This window comes from Canis lupus, chromosome 23 (genome assembly GCF_003254725.2).
Source record: "Canis lupus dingo isolate Sandy chromosome 23, ASM325472v2, whole genome shotgun sequence".
Classification (NCBI taxonomy): domain Eukaryota; kingdom Metazoa; phylum Chordata; class Mammalia; order Carnivora; family Canidae; genus Canis; species Canis lupus.
This window is the reverse complement of record NC_064265.1, coordinates 38,753,807-38,770,892: the sequence shown is the minus strand read 5'-3', so window position 1 is coordinate 38,770,892 and position 17,086 is coordinate 38,753,807. Positions and strand designations below refer to the sequence as shown.

At 51.2% G+C, this 17,086-nt stretch overlaps 1 protein-coding gene across 1 annotated transcript; it reads right to left on the bottom strand.

Moving 5' to 3' along the window:
- Positions 1–8,085: 8,085 nt before the first annotated feature.
- CHST2 (carbohydrate sulfotransferase 2) lies at positions 8,086–14,700 on the bottom strand. The gene is made up of 2 exons (XM_049099861.1): positions 13,933–14,700; positions 8,086–13,827 (listed from the first exon to the last, which is right to left on the bottom strand). Exon 2 carries the CDS (start codon positions 13,643–13,645, stop codon positions 11,996–11,998), a length of 1,650 nt encoding a protein of 549 aa, XP_048955818.1. The 5' UTR covers positions 13,646–13,827; positions 13,933–14,700; the 3' UTR covers positions 8,086–11,995.
- Between the last annotated feature and the right edge of the window lie 2,386 nt (positions 14,701–17,086).

The following is a 17,086-nucleotide window of genomic DNA, read 5'->3' as shown; positions in this document are numbered from 1 at the left end:
ACGAGGGCCCTGCTTAGAGGAGCCTGCCATGTAATAGGAGAGGCAGTTTATAACACAGTATTCATTGAGATTCTTGCCATTTACAAGGAAGAGAAAGCTCATCCAAAATGGATCAAGCAGGAAAAAAGGGACTGTAACTGGCTCCTGAATTTGCAGAGTCCAGGTGAGAGCGACTTCAGGTCCAGTTTGAAGCAGAGCTAAAATGACATCACCAATACCTAGTTTCTCTCTCTCCATCATTTTGTTCTTCTTCCTGGGGTTCAACTCCTTTCTCCTCAAGGCAACTTGGATGCCAGTCCATATACCCTGTCCTAATAAGAGTGCCTATCAATTCCAGATGTCTCTGAAAAATTTCAAGTTATCTCATGGGAGCTAATTGGGGCATGAGCTCAGCCCCAATCATACCAATCACTGTGTCCTGAAAGGTCCGACTTTCAGGCTGGCAAACCGTAGAGTTTGGGGTGGAGGTGGCTCCAGCAGAACCCCATGTACCAAGAAAGCAGGAGGCATGGATTCCCAAAAGAAAATCAAGGGTTGGGTGCAGCCAAAGCCCACCATCACCACTACAAAGGCATGATAGAAGCATGTGCAGGGAGGCAAAGAGAGCACGGAGAAAAGCACGGATGCATGATAAATACTATCAATGATGTGGAGGGAGGAGAACAGACCAGCCTCAAGGCAAAGCATGCGAGGTCCGGAAAGGACTGGGCACGCACTGGTTTGCTGGAGGCCTTCAACTCAACACTACCCCCACCTCCACCTCCACCACGGTATGATTCAGTCCCTCCAGAAATATTTCATTACACTACTTTCTGTGAAGGAGATAAGAAATGAAAAGTGTGGTTAAATTGCTCCTGAGATTAGAGGTAAATTGGAACGCAGACTAGACTGACACACATCAAAGATTTTAAAGCCAGTATAAATACGATGCAGCTGAGTGCTAATTTGCACTCAAAGGAAAAAAGCATTGGTGTAAACTTCTTTTCCATTGGTGGAATAGAAGCTTCCACGAAGCACGAGCACACCGATGCGGATTTATGCATTGGGATGTGATGAGACCAAACAAGTAGTGGGCAAGGACAGTGTCATCTTCAGAAACCAGGGACACCTGCAAGATCTGAGCACTCTGATCAATGACCTCCTCTCCACCATGGCCTCTGCCACCATTATCTGTGACTTCAAGATTCATGTTGGAAAAACCCGTCTGACATCTTAGCCCTTCAGCTTCTTAACATTTCCACCTTTGATCCAACACAACTCAACTGTCTTAGCCCTTGACCAGTAACAACCACAGGACTGGAGGTTTCAAAAATTCCTGATCAACATTCTACATCTTATCCTGTCCAGATTACTTGATTTTTTTATTTTTATTTATATAAAATCTCAAATCTTTGATCTCATTGACAGTCTGAATTTAGTATCCCTCCTATGTTTTCCCCTATCCATTAGCCATTTATCTGGTGAGCCATCTTCTCCACACCTAACCTAAAACAGTAAAACATAGCTAGAGAAACATGCAACTGGTATATTCATCATCACCACAAATGCCCAAAATAGCAGTGATAATGATGCTGCTGCTGATGGTGGTATCATTATCATTTCACATTTATTGAGTATCATTATGAGCCAGCCTTTTCCCTGACTTTGAGTCAGTAAGTTCATAATTCTCTTTGGCTTAATTTAGTTCTGTGTTTCTCAATAGAACCACTATTGGCATTTCTAGTGGGACAATTCTTCATTACGTGGAACTCTTCTGTGTATAGTAGAACATTCAACATTACTCCCCAGTCATGGCAAAACACTACACATACACACACACACACACACACACACACCACTGGCCCCCAACCCACCCTCCGGGTAAGATTGTAGAAACAGTCCCACACCCAGTTGAGAACTGCTGGCTGAATGAAAAGAGCACTAACTTGAGCATCAAAAGTGACATCGACTACACTGTGAGACCATGAGCAAACAACTTAGCCTCTCCGACCACCGGGTCCTGTAAAAGGTGGATCAGGATCTTACTTCTGCCTCAAGTGATCCAATAAAACATCGGTGAGAATATTTAGTATATTCATTAAGATTATGTTTGGCTGTGACAAAAACATTGGCAGCAAGAGCGGAAACAATTAAATGTTGATTTGTCCCACATCACAGGTATTCTGAAGACTGGCAGTCCAAAGCCGGCTCCCCTGTATCGCCAGTGTCCCCCGCTTCTCTTTCTGCAAGCTCCCCTTACCTTCATGGCTGCGTCTCACTCACAAAATAGAGGCCCCACTTCAGATTCAATCTGCAGGAAAGATGAGCAAGAAAAGGAGGGAGGGAGAAAGGAAGAAGACAAACCAGGCAAGAAAAAGCTCTGTGTCAGAAACATAACACTGGCCCCCAAATCCCCAGCAGACTTCCATTTACCTACAACTCACTGGCTGTCACGTGATCATACCTATCTCCAAAGGAGACTGGGAAATATTTTCAGCTGAGTATATTGTCTCCTTGAACAAAATGAAGGTTCTGTGAGTAAGAAAGAAGGGGAGAATGGATAGTGGGTGGGAAACCAGCTTTATCTGCCATCCTGGGCAAGTTACAAAGCCTTATGGAACTATAGGGTGGCATTATTACTAAAACCTGAAGGAAAGCACATAACAAAATACAGTATCTACATGAATTTTGCTACATAAATTCCATCTGGAGCCTCATTTATCCACATTACTTAAGACAAAATTAGTAAATGTTCTTATTTATGTCCAACAGGCATGGTGGCCCAATTAACTAATGAGGCACAGCTCTGCCTCATTTTAACACAACAATGCGGAGTGAGCCACCTTGTGTGTAGTGGACTCTAAAGAAAATAGCCCCCAATTATTCAAGATAACAGGAGAATAATAAGTGTGTAAATGAATATAAAAGACATTTATTGGTTTAAAGCCACCTGGCATCCATCCCCCTACTTTTGATAATTGCATTCTGATTTTCTTGTGGGAAACTACTTCCCCGCATTGTGTGCAGGTGTCCTGCTCAGATGCCAAGGAACAGGCACCTGACCCAACCTCAGCCAATGCAGCTCTCTCACCCAGCATTTTAAAAACTGAATGTGTGAAGCAAGGCAAAGAAGGGAGAAAGGGAGAGAGGCAGGGACAAAGGGAAAGGGAGAGGGAGACAGACAAAAAGGAAAGTAAAAAGAAAGGAAGGAGAGAGGGAGGAAAGGAAGAAAGGAAGGAAAGATGGAAGGAAAGAAGGGAGGGAGGGAAGGAGGGAAAAGAGAAAGAAAAGGAGAGAGAAAGAAGAGAGGAGCGGAGAGGAGGACAGGGGAGAGGGGAAGAGAGGAAACCAAAGTGTCCAGCCTTGCTCCTTAGCTGTTCTTCAATTTTGTAGGCTCCACACATCTTTTCCAGTTAATCTGCTATTTTTTCAATGTAGATGAGTCAGTTTTGCAACCAAAGGACCTTGACTGATGCCCAAAAGAATGACATTTTCAGACCACCCAGAAACTCAGCCTTCTGCTTTGCTTTCAACCTCATCTCCTATTATATCTTGACCAGAATCCCAAAGGGCACTCCTTCTCTGACCCTAGACATTCTATAAAGACATTGAGAAACACTGCAGTGGTCAAAAGACTGGTAGGAACCAAGAAAACAAAAAGTCCTAGGACGAGAATATGTCAGAGCCCCCTCCACCCCCCACCCCCACCCCCTGATTGGGAATCAGGAGCTGTGATTTCTAGTTTGTGCTCCTCTTCCAACCGGGGACACGGAGCACATCTCACGGCCTTTCTGCACCTCAGCTTTCACACTTGTAAATGACTGAGCTGACTCTGTCACACCAATTTTTATAACACACCAATACTTCCCGACTTCGCTAGGTCTCCAGACGCCCACCGCGTTCCTACCCTTGAACAGTTAACAAGCCATGTATATCAGCCTCCTGACATTCCCCTTCCTTGAGCTGTGCTCAGGCTACCTTGTCCTGTATAACTTAGATGAAGATTGCCTAGAAGCCTCATCTCACTCTGGGAGAGAAAATCCCCTCCGTCCCAAATTCCCCCAGGGACTCCTGGGATAAGCCAACACTTCCCAAGTCAACTACAGAATTTGCAATTGCTTCTCTGCATTTCGCCTCCTGTGGTCTCTTGCCCCATGCCAGCCGGGCTAGCACTACTCTGATCCCTTCCGCCTGCAAAGCAGCAACCACCCAAGGTGAGGCATGTAGCAGCCTTTACTGGAGGTTTGGGCCACATAGGCAGCTACAGTGCTGCTCAGTACGGCAAATAATGCCAATTTTCCTGCCCCTGGCCATTCTCTTCTGGGGAGCATCCTTGGACCCCAACATCCTGAGACCCCTGTCACATTGTTTGTCCCCTGTCATTTCCTCCTTTAGCTCTCCCATCTCCATTCACTCTCTTTCTCCCAACTCCCAAATGTCCTGTCCAGGTGTCACACAGATCTTCCTCCCACCCCCCAAATGGCCCGTTACTTGTTTGGCCAACGAAGGCCATTCTAAGAGGAATTTTGTCCAACAGCACTGAAACCAACAGTTCCCTTTCTCTTTCTGCTGCGTAAAAACGCATCTCTAAAGGTACAGATCCATTCCTGTTTTTTGGCTGAAGGCATAATGCCTCCAGCATTCAGGAGGTACTCCTCAGAAAGCATTTTGGTGGGGACAAAGAGACTTGCCGTTTTGTTGATACCCCTTAACGAAACAGTGTGATCTCTGATCCACCAAGCAAAAGGAAAGAGGCTTTGTCACTCACTAGCTATGTGACCTTAGGAAAATGACCCATCTGAATCTATATTGTTCTTCTGGAAAATAGGGACAATAATAATACTTATTCCATAGGATTGTTGTGAGAATAAAATAGAATCACACAGAAAAAGTGCTGTGCACAGTGACTGGCACATAACAAATGATCTACAAAGGGTAAACGATGGTATTATGATTATTACCACCACTACTGCTACTGACGGCACTTAAAAGTGAAATTAAAATGGGGATCGCAAGTTATAAAGAGCACAGCACATCAAGAAGTCACTTGGGAAATGGGGAAAAAATAAATGAAAAACTATGTGCAACAAAGACTTAACCTAAAGAAAGCACACTTGGAATTCACGTCCTGGGAAGGATACTGGTCTCACCAGCAAGTAGGGCTGGTTAAATAACAGGGCTAAAACCTGTAAATGCGGATGCCATTGTTCCAGAAAGAAAATGTGTTTCATTTATATGTTTCCTTTTAAAAAGGAATAACAGATAATACCCTCCTTCATCTAAAGGTACTGAGCACCAATATGAGAACATCAAATATTTCAATTCCTCCCAGGAGCTCGGTCAGCCCTCGAGAGGATACGAGTTTGCCAGGGTAACTGGGACATCTGGAAATGGAAATGGAATATTTAGACCTCCATGTTGTTTCTCGAAAATTTCCAGTCCCTGGAAAGGTTAAAAGAGAATCGCAGTGGAGGTGAGCTCCACGTGTCAAAAACAAATACACAGCCTCGGCCTCCTTTACAGTAATACATTATCCTACTGGGCTCTTTAAAAATTGCCTCATTTCTCTTTGACCGGGGTCCAGTTGTTATTTTTCTTTTTGTGGGCCTCCATTATGGTGTCTCTGTTTCAAACACTAATATGTTAGGATCGCATTTGAGGCCTTTCACAGACATTATTTGGTATATTATTTTCGTCTATATTAATGTGCCTTCTTTTTCAGCCTCTGTCTGCCACACATATGTAGTTCAAGACATCATGGTACTACTGGGAAATGGGTGCAAAGGTAGGAGTTACTGTGTGCAACTGTAATTAAGGCAAAGGCATCCTAGCGAGACAGATGCACTTTGCATGAAGGAATTCTAAGGAGGGGAATGCACACATGACAAGTAATCCTTAGTAATTGTGGCAGGTGATTGTACTACTCCAAAGCCCCTTGGACACAGCGTCTGCCCCCCAATCCCTTTTGCTCTGTCTTCTTGGGCTACATCTCCTATTTTGTGCTCACTTACTAAAGACCTGTGTTGGGGAGACACACACGCAAATGGGCTCTGGTCCCTTCCCTCCTGGAGAACCTAGACTAGGAGAGGAAAAAGGCAATGACCAGAGTCTCAATCTACAGTGGCCCACACCGATAGATCGATCTGTGCCCGAGGCAGTAAGGGGAAGTAGGGAACAGAAAGTTCTGCATCTTCGAGGAGGACCCATAAATAACACCTTTGGAAAGATCCAGGACCTTCAATTATGAGTAGGAGTTCACAAAGCAGAAAAGAAATGAGAGGCAGGAGAGAGGTGGTGAGGGTGGAGAACTGCTACCCGGAGGGCAATGGGATGTATCACACCTATAATGAAAATAAACTTAGCCAACTATACTTAGCACGAGGGGGCACCAGGTGGCTTAGTGCATCTTGCACCTTTACTCCTTGAGTTTACCGTGACTGGACCTTTTGCTCTTCCCTACGGTAGACTTTCCCTCTCTATCATACACAAAGCAAATAGAGTCCCGTGGTAGTTCCAGAAGAAACATTATCATTAGTGGAACTTGCCAGTATCCACATGCTGAGGACGAGGAGGGAGTGCATTTTCCATCTTCATGGAAGATGTCTAACCTGTTCTTATGGCCGTTCGCACAAATACACAAGCTGTCTAGGGCCGGACCAGTCCTGAGAACACTCAGCCTCAAGTGTTCTCAAGCCCAACTGATGACTCACAGGGGCTTGTCAATCACCTGCCACAATTACTAAGGATTACTTGTCATGTGTGCATTCCCCTCCTTAGAATTCCTTCATGCAAAGTGCATCTGTCTCGCTAGGATGTCTTTGCCTTAATTATAGTTGCACACAGTAACTCCTACCTTTGCGCCCATTTCCCAGGGACTTGCAAGCCACCATTACTTGCTCTCTCCTGCTTTTAGGCATTTCTGTCTCCACACCTGGCTGCAGGACTGCCTCCACGGCACACAAGCTGTGCAGATATGCAGGCCCCACGCACAGAAGGACCCCGGCTTGGTTTAATTCGTTGCTGTTGCTGAGTTGAAATGCTTCAGAGTTTTTTAAAAGAGGCTCCCCACTTTCATTCTGCACTGAGCTCCATAAATTACACATCTGGTCCTGTCTAGAGGGCTAAGTGCTTCACGGTGTGTTTCTGTCAAGCCCTGCCTACACATCCCCAAGATGGGAGCCATTCTGATCATCGTGATCATCTTCACCAGTCATTCACTCGGCAGGGTGATGATCACAAACTGCAAGCTTGAGCAGCCCCAAAACACTTTGACATCTGATTACAAATAACTGGTTTGACCAAAAGTCAAGCTTTGGCCTCAGCCATATAGGTTCTCGTTGTCTGTCATCCTGCCAAGTACGCAGATAGGCCCTCACTCCTTCCAGGCTCCTTCGGGTTTACAAACAATACCACCTCCAAACACCGGTTCATAAAGTTTCCCATTCTATAAGCTTAATGTGTTATTCAGAATTTAACAGTTTCCTTAGCATAATTTGATTAAGGGTGTGCAGAATTGCATCAGCTGTAATAAAAGTCAAGCCCTGTAATTTCAATTATTAAACACTTGTACGGGAGCCTGTACCCGAGCAGCTCAGTGGCCGTGAGCTGGAACTGCACACGTAGCAGCTGGGATGTCCAGAAAGGAGGGAAAGGATCCCGTGACAGATCTGAAAGGGCCTCCTCAAGGTGAGTGACAGAGGGGTCTGTCAGCTGCACATCTGCCTCAAGCCACCCCGTGACGCAGCTCAGGCCGATCCTCGCACTGCGATTGTCATTCACTAGCTGTCCACCCACACCGGACCCTGACACAGATCTGTCAGAGGTTCTGATAGAATCATTGGCCACTCACTCTCCCGAGGCCCAGGATCAAAAGCATCCCTCCCCACATACCTCTCCGCTGGCACTTAGTCTCTTTTCCAGACCTGAAGACAGTGCAGGAACTCAGTTACCCCTGTGGGTGCGCGTGGGTGTTGTGTGTGTGTATGGTGGGGGGGGGTGGCTGGGGGAGGGTAGGAAAGTGACACCTCGGCCTCATTCACGACTACAGATAAGACGAGCCTTTTTATTTCCCTCTCGGTCTTTCTCAAGTCATCTCTAGAGACGGGGTTTCAAACATGATCTTTATTTCATTGCTCAGACCCAGGGAATATTAATTAACAGCCTCACTCAGATTCACATTAATGTCACACCGACAGTGTAATCCAGCCGCAACTATACCGTTTGCAACGTGAAATCCTGGACAGCCCTGGCCACAGGCAGCCGGGGATGCCCGGGAACAGGCCGCCTGGGTCTCATGCAGCGTCCACAATGGGCCAAACTCCCTGAAAGTAACTATTCCTATGCCTGGCCGAAATCCACCTCCCGGTCCTTTAAACTGTACGTTCGAAGCACGCAAAATAATAAATAAATATTACGACCTTATCGCCCTCCCTTGAGTACCAAGGCAGCATTTGTTCTGCAGGGATGTTTCGATCCCTGCCTTTATCTTGTTAAAGCAAGTGGGGAAACAAATAATAAACGCCAAACCCCTCGTTTGGAAATGTTTACTTCTTCTCCACGCTCAGAAATTCTGCATTTTTGTTCCTAATTCATCTGCGGGAAATCCTAGCCTCTACCGGGTCACCGTGGAAAAGATCGAAGATGTTCCCGTTGCCCACTCCCCACATCTTAGTAGAGCCCAGGGCCCCCTTTCTCGGGCCAACTTGGGGGGAACGGCCTGAAGATTTTTCCAAACAGGTAACACATTCTTTCCACTCTTTCCCTTCCGAGCGCTTTGCAATTTTAATAGTTCTGTGTTTCATTCACTTACTCGTTGAGTGTTTACCAAGGACTCCCTAGGCGGTGGACACCAGAGGGCAGAGGATTTGCCCCAGCCCCTGCCTGCAAGACATCCACGAGTCAGCCTGAATGAGGCCTTTGAGGGCCTCTGAGCTCCCTGAAATTCAAGCCCCCAGCCAGTGCCACTGCCTTGTTCCAAACTCATATTTGTTGACTAAATGCACCCGGTAGACTTCGTTATTATAAATAGAGCTTTCTAATTAACAAAGGCATTCCAAAGGCAAAGGGGTAGCTCAGGCGTGCTATCAGCTGAGCAGAATTTGAAAATAAAAATCACTCCGATAACCTGCTCTGAAGATTTCCTCCCGCTGATGGCCAGAGCGCCAAGTTGGGAAATCTGAAAGGATCTCCTTTCCATGTGCTGCCTCAGAAATACTCACCACGGGCTCTGTTGCAATTTGTTGTGGCACAGGTCTGCTTGCACCAGGGGCTGACAGGAGCTTATTAACACCAAAGGGAAAAAAAAAAAAATGCTGCTCTCCTTCTCAAACCCGTGGAAGCTGAATGTCACCGATACGGCTAGCTCGGCTGTTAGGGGCAACTACACCTGTCTTGCTTTCCTAGAATGCAGCTAGGTACAAATCTCCAGGAGCAACAATTCACCTTTGCAGATCACAGAGCAGCAGAGTGGAGAGAACGCATCTGCCACAAACAAGGGTATTGGGCAGAAACCCCGTTCAAACACAGCAAGGAGACAAATATTGGTGTTTATGCTTAAAATTTCATCTGAGCAGAAGCCACAAATGCTCTGCAGGCTGCAAAGGCTCCACACAGCATCCAATATTTCCTTAAATACAAGATCCCAAAACATCGCAATTCTACTTTAACCCCAGGGACCTAGATATACTGAGGGAAGAATGAATTCAACTGTTTAGAAATCCTTCACTCCGAAACGAAGCATGAATTTCACCGTGATTAAGTGCTGAGAGCTGATTTCTAACGCCACATGAAATTTGTTTTTAGATGGTTATTTTATTCAGAATGGTTGCTTTTTAATGATGCTGCCTTGATTTCCTGTTAAACCTGTTTCGTCTGTAGTCATCCAACATTAATATTTATTTTGTTCACTTAATTTTAAAGTATTCTTAAATTAAAGCTATTGCAAATATTCTACTGTGGCCGATGATAATTCAGCAGAGGTGCTACCATGAAAATATCATAGAAAACATGATCAGTGTGTTATAGCCGTAATCCGGTTTAATAAACACAGCACTATAAACTACTTTAGGACGTTAGGAACTAACCAATCTAGCGTGTGTTATAAAACCCACTGCTAAATACAACTGTTTTTTTTAAACTTCTGTGCTTTTTTTTTCATCTTGAATTCTTAACAGTGTAGTTAGATTTCACATTGTAATGAATATTATACTTGAGAATCATCTTGTGTTAAAGTCTTTCCCATGTACATATTATTCTCCATATTTTCCTTAAAATCCCCAGCATTGAATCAACACAGGTTGGCCTACAAGAGGTTTCACAATAAATTATAGTAAAATAAAGCCATGATGTTATTGAACTTGTACCGTATATAATGAGATAAATAACTACACTGCCTCCTGTTCCTGTTGGGGCTCTGTGACTTCATATTGTAATGTGACATTCCACAGAATGCTTCCATAGAAATAGGCTCAGGACAGCAGCACACCATTGCCACTACAGGAAAACTGGCATGGTTTTCTCCCTGGAAAATACCAAATCTCCAAATCCAACACACTTACTCATAATTCATTTTCATTTCCTCTTTCCCAGAATTCATTTTCATATCTAAAAGAGGCTCTTGGCTGAAGCCTTATACTGTCTGCAACATGTTATAGCTTCTTGCAATTTTACTTTTAGGAAACACAGTAAGGAAGGAAAAGTAATGCACCCCCATGGGCATCCCAAGTTAAGCCATTATAAATTCACATTCTGTTTTGCACTCCTTTGAATGGGAAGCGAGGAAGAAAAGGAAACGCCTGGGAGTGCCCTTATGGTTCTCAGGTAAAACTTCCTTTTCAAATGCCTCCATGTACTACTGTTGTCACAGGCAGAAAAACACTCCAGACATAGATACTTGTCATTTTTCTAACCAAAGTAGTGGCTACAGTCGTCAACAATATGTTCACTCAGATTCTTTGAGCTCTGTGTTTTAATCAGAATTTTTTGTTCTTATAGACTTTTCTTCAAAAAAAAAAAAATCCTTTTTCTGAACTAAGCTCAGAACCAAAACAGGTCTCTGCTTCAAGGTTCCCCAGTCTTAACTGAACAGTAATCAAAACCGAATGCCTGCAAATCCCCAAGGGGGGTCGCTTCTTCCTTTCTGAGCTCAAAGTGCAACAGGAAAGTAGTGGGAGCTTTTCCCTCCACTGCCTCGCTTGGGGGGTTTTTTTGCCTTTAGAATTTGAAGGTTTGTTCCCATTCCTGCGCACCTGACAGGCTGTGATTTACATGTGAGAAAACAACTCCAAGGTTCTTATGGAGGAGTCAGAAGCTGCTCCCACCCATCTCAGCGGGTTTTCTAGGAAACAGACTGGGAAAAGGGGGTCGGGGGAGGGGAAGCAAATTCCGTCTGAAGCTGCACAGGTAAACCCAAAGTAATGGAGGCAGATAGTAAAAAGAATATTATTTATTATCTTTTTTTTTATTAATACTCACGAATAACCTTTGCTTTTTTTTTTTTTTTTTTTAACACAATCTACTTTTAGAAGAATGCCTCCTCGGTTTATCATGCCCAATCGGGAGCTCTGAGCTCCTGGACGACTTCTCCTTTCTCCACCCCACCCCTCACATCCAAATTACTCTTTTACATGTTCACAGATACCACGAACGTTTTGTAAACAAGATTTAGGGGACTGGGCCTTGATGGAATCAACATCCCACTTCAAAGCGGAAGGCGGGTAGGAGAGAGGGGAGGAGAGGGGAGGAGAGGGGAGGAAAGGCAGGGGAGTGGAGAGGAGGGGAGCGGGTCAGAACTTTCAAGTCTTGCCTTTTCTGAGATGGGTGTGTATTGTGGCTGTTCCTTGAAATTCAATGACTCAAAACATTGACAGCAAGTGCCTGTGTGGTTATTTATATTATATATCTATAATAGAATATGTGGGCTTCCTCAGTTTTGGGTCTCGGCTGTTTTGTTTAAATACACCACAGTCCTCCCGTAGGTGTTGTCTCCACAGGGAGTCGGGTCTCCCAGGAAACCCTCTCAGAGCCGGGGCTTCCGGAGCAGGGTCTTACTGAGGTCTTTGACCTCCTCGGGGCTATTGACCCGCTCGTAGCCCAGCACCGCCATGGGCTGGTAGCAAAACTCCTCCACCTGCTTGATCTGCTGGAAGGTGAGGGCCGTCCGCCAGGCGTTGGCGGCCTGCGTGGCATTGCGCGCCGACACCACGAAAGGCTTGGAGGAGGAGCCCGAGCCGCTGGTCATGTTGAGGGCGAACTGCTCCATTTCGGGGCTCACCAGCAGCCCCACAAAGTCGTACACCCGCCGCAGGGTCTTGACGGGGTCTCCCACCAGGTCCTCGTACCGCACTACCAGGTAGTGGCCCTGCAGCCAGTCGGGGGGCTGCAGCGCCGTCTGCAGCGTCTTGGCCATGCTGTTGCAGATCACCTCCATCGCGCCGAGCGCGTGGTAGTCCGCCGGGCCGCCCACGCCCTCCTTCTTGACGCCCAGCTTGTGGCCGGCGGCCTCCAGGAAGGGCATGCGGTGGGCTCGCGGGTCCCGGCTGCGCACCACCTGGAGGCTCTCGCGGATGAGCCCGTGGCGCGAGCGGATGCGCGAGGAGGCCACGGCGCGCGGATCGCGCACCAGGTGGATGACCTTGAGGTCCAAGGCAGGGTCGCGCAGCAGCGGCGCCAACACGGCCACGTCGAAGACACGCACGCCCTTGATGACCAGCGTGCGGTACTTGCGGCACTCCTCCTCGAAGCGCGCCAGGCGCTGCGGCGGGCACTTCTTGCACACGCGGTCGTCCACCAGCCCCACGACCTCCTTGCGGTAGGCGGGGCAGAGCGGCGACGAGCACACCACCTTGTTGGTGGCCGCCCCGAAAATGCCCAGCGTGGTGAGGTTGCGCCCCCCGCTGCCCGCGGGGCTGTACAGCTGGAAGACCGAGAGGTCGCAGCGGTAGAGCGCGCTCAGCATGTCCCGCGCGGCCCCTTGCAGGGAAACCGCGTCCCCCGGGTACAGTTTTTGCCACACGTGCCACACCGGCTCGTAGAGGAAGAACACCTCGGGGTTCTGGTTGAAGAGCTCACCGAAGAACGATGAGCCCGAGCGCCACGTGGTGAACACGTACACCAACTGCCTCTTGTCTCCGCCAGCCCCGGGGCCCCGAGTGCCATTGCGGGGAGGGGCCCCGGCCCCCCCGGCCCCCGCGGCCCCCGCGGCCCCGGCTGCTGCGGCGGCGGCTGCGGCTGCGGCGGCGGCTGCGGCGGCTGCAGCGGCGGGGGCCGCCCCGACGGCGGCAGGAGGGCGGTACGGAGTACGGGGGTCCAGGCGGGTGTGTGCGCGGGGCGGCGCCGCCGGGGGGGGGCCCGGGCGCCCCCAGCCGCCCCCAGCAGCCCCCGCCGCGGCGCCCGGCGGCCCGTCGGGGCCGCACTGCTGCAGCGGCTCCTTGTGCCACTTGTAGTCCAGGAGGTTGAGCATGGTGAGCACCAGCAGCAGCGCGTAGCCCGCGCACAGCACCAGCGCCTTCCTGCGGAACACCTTCATTCCGAGCGGGGACGCGGGCCAGCGACGGCCCGGGCGCCGGGGCCACGGCGAGAGCAGGGCGCGCGGCGCGGCTGCAGGCGCGGCCGGGAGCAGCCGGGGGGGCGCGCCCGGGGGCAGGGCTCGCGGCGGGCTGCGGCTCATCACAGGCACAGCCGGGGCCGGCGGCGCGGCGGAGGCGGCCCTGCAGCCCAGGACCGGGACGCGGCGGGCCGGCTTCGGGCGCGGGGACTGGGGCCGCGGCTCCGGGGCGGGCGCGGCGGCAGCGGCGGCTGGTCCCCGACGCCCAGGGCGGGCTCTCCCATGGCAGCGGCTCCGGGAAGGACCTGCGAGGGCAAGCGGAGGGAGCCCGTGAGCCCCAGGCCTCCTCCCCGTGCGCCGCCTCCACCTGAGTAACGCCCACCCTCGGGTCCGCCGGGCTCCCCGCTCACCTGGAGCCGCGGGCGCACCCCGGAGCCGCCCGGGATCACGGCCGGCTGGTCGCTGCTGCTGCCGCCCGCTCCCCGACTTCTCGCGCACGGTCTGTCCCGGGAGTCCCCGCCTCGCGGGGGGCCGCGGGGCCGTGCAGCCCACGCCCCGGGCAGTTTCCGGGCGGCGGGCGCCCCGCGGCTCGGGAAGGGAAACTTTCACGGGGCCTGGAAGCCCGCTCCGCGCTCGCCGAGCCCAGCGCGCCCGGCTCCAGGCGCCTCCGCCGCCCTCTCGAGACCGCAGCTTCCTTCCTCGCCCCGGGGGGCGAAGCCGGCGGGGGGAGGGGGCTCAGGCGGGACCCAGCTCCCGGCAGAGCGGCTCCGCCTTCCCGGCTCTCGGCCTCCGCGCCCGGAATCTTCCCATCCCTCCGGCGGCGGCGGATGGGGCGCAGCGCGACCCCGCAGCGGCGGCGGCGGCGGCGGCGGCGGCGGCGGCGGCTTCTCCCATCACTCGGAGGATGCCCGGGCCGGCATTGCCGGCGGCGCCCGCCGCTCCGCAGCCTCCGACTGGCCCGGGAGGGCTCGCCGCGCACAGCAGTCGGCCGGGGAGCCCGAGTCCGCAGCGCCCCCTTGCCGGCCCGCCCCCCGGCACCAGCCGCTCCGGGCCAACGAGGTCTCGGGGCAGAGGAGGCAGAGGAAGCCGCCGCCGCCGCCGCCGCCGCCGCCGCCGCGCGAAAGCGGCGCCCGGGAGGATGCTGCTACCCGACTCCCCCTACGCCGAGCGGCTGCAGCGCGCCCGGGCCAGCCTCTGCGCGCTCCTGCCAGCCTGCGCCGGGTTGGTGCGCGCCGCCGTCCGTCGCCGCGGCTCCTCCCCCTCGCCGCGCCGCCCTCCTCCGCCGCCCGTCCCGCGCCCGCCCCCGCCCCCTCGCCGAGCCGGGCTCCCGCTGCCGCCGCCGCCGCTGCCGCCGCCGCCGCCGCCGCGGGGGCTGGAGGTCGGGGCTCGAGTCCCCGGACGCCGCTCGGGCCGCCGCCCCCACGACCCGGGCCGTAGCTCCTGGGCGCGGGCGCGGGCGCGGGGCTCGGAGAAACTTGGGAGACTCCTTGCGGCCGCCGGGCTCAGCCGCACGTTTCTGCGGTCGGAAAGAGCCGGCGTTAAAGTTCGGGCAGAAGCCCGCAGCCCCGCCCCCCGCGCCCCCAGCGGCCGCCCCGTCGGCTCCCCCTCGGCGTCGGCACCGCCCGCCCCTCGCGGGCCCAGGACGCCCCCGGGCCCGGAGCGCGCTCCCAGGACGCCGAGCGCCGCTTGCAGGCTTCCCGCTCCCGGCTCGCGCGCCCCGGCCGGTCTGCGGCTTCTCGCTCGCCGAGGAAGTAATAAATCTTTCTGACCCCGGGGTCAGGGGAGACGCGTCAGTTTTGGGGAGGAGTGCGCGGGCGGGCGCCTTGCCCCGGCTTTCCTGCCGCCGCGCAGCGGGCCGCCTGGGTGTCCCTGCGCCCCCCGCACCTGCTCCCCGGGCCGCGGCCGGGAACGACGCGTCCGCCGAGGGCGAGCGCTCGGGACCCGGGGTGGGGGGGTCGGGGGGACTCTGTGTCCCAGTTCACAGTAAGATTCCGGCCTTGCTTCTTGCCTTTACAGATGAGCGCAAATGATTTGGCCAAAAGGAGAGCCGGTCTTTGGAAGTAAAACGTGATTTTGAGTTGGTTTGAGTTCAGTTTAAGTTCTTTTTTTAAAAAGGTGAAAAATCTCTCGCCGGCTCGCGCTCTCTCTCTCTCTCTCTCTCCTCTCTCTGTCAAGAGAACCAGAGACGACTAAGCCATACCCTCACGTGCATCCGTAAAATAGGGACGCGTATCCTAGCATCCAGGAATTCGACGGTGATTGGGCGATTTACGATGATCAAACCCCCTGGAGGCCTTGCGTAAGTTGCCGCAAAACCCTGGGAGTCCTGAAGCTCTGGAGCTGCCCGTAAACAGAGCCCTGATCTCCTGGAGGATGTTCTGTTGCCTCCTGCCCCAGGAAGTTTTTGGAAGTTTGACAAAGTCGCTGCAAAACTGTATTTGTACTATTTTGGGCAGCTTCTCTCAGCCAGAGGATCCTTCTAAATTTAAAATGTTGCTGTTTGCGCTATTATTCCTCCCTGAGTTTTATAGACTCTTAGGAGTGCAAGGACTCTTGGAAAGTGACTTCACTCACGTGGGTTTTCAGAATAGAAAGATGTTCAAAGAGCTTGACCTAACCGCATTTTCTAGTAAAAAGCCACAAGGCCCGAGTAAGTTGATTTTTACTTTTTCCCACTGTGGTTCTGATACAGGGTGAGGATGAGGTGTTCCTAGGACAGGTTTTATGCCATTAGGTGAGGCTTTCTCAACTGGCAAGCGCGTCACCTCTAGGAGCAGGTCAGACACGTCTTTAATCCCTGTTCGCAGGAAAGTGGTAGAGTCTAACTGAGTGACTTCCCATCACACCATTTCTGGCCCACCCACCTCCCTTCCCCTGCTGTCTCAAAAGTCCCTATACCGTTTCCCCACAGTCACAAAAAGAATAAGTGATACTGGCTCATTAAAAGAGAGAGGGGGTAGTGGAGGAAAGAAAATCTCAATCTTACTATTCGGCATGATTCCAAGGAAAGTCATTTCTAGTATTTTTAATTTAGTCTCCGGCTTTGTGGTTACTCAGAAAGCACCATGAGTTGCAGTTATTTGATGTAAGACCCTTTTCTAAACAATCGTTTGCATAGAGACAATTTTGTTGCAATTTTCTAACATTTTACTAGAGTTGGCAAACTAGTCAACTTGCCGTTCGCCCCCACAGTGAGTGCTCAGATGTGAGTGCTCAGCTGGCATAAATTTACAGGTTCCGACATCTCCACCCTCTCCTTGCTTGCAAATATTTTGCCATTTTGCATGGTGTCATGATTAATTCCAAACTTTGTGACAACTAATGACATCCGAAGACTTGATAACGCCCTCCTTCCCATATTTGTTCAGAAATTCTTTTTTATTTTAACCCATTTGTCTTTTTAGCATAGTGATGACCCAGACATATAATAAGTCACATAATCATTTCATTGGCAGAGGAGCCAGTCGTGCCGCAAGGCTGTCCTTGATTCAGCTTGTTGTTTAGTTTAGCAATTCAGAGTATTTTGCAGGATGCTCCTTTAGTCTCTCTTCTTTGGTGCCTATG

Coding starts and splice junctions, on each gene's coding strand:
- CHST2 (XM_049099861.1), bottom strand. CDS start 13,645: ATGAGCCGCAGCCCGCCGCGAGCCCTGCCCCCGGGCGCGCCCCCCCGG.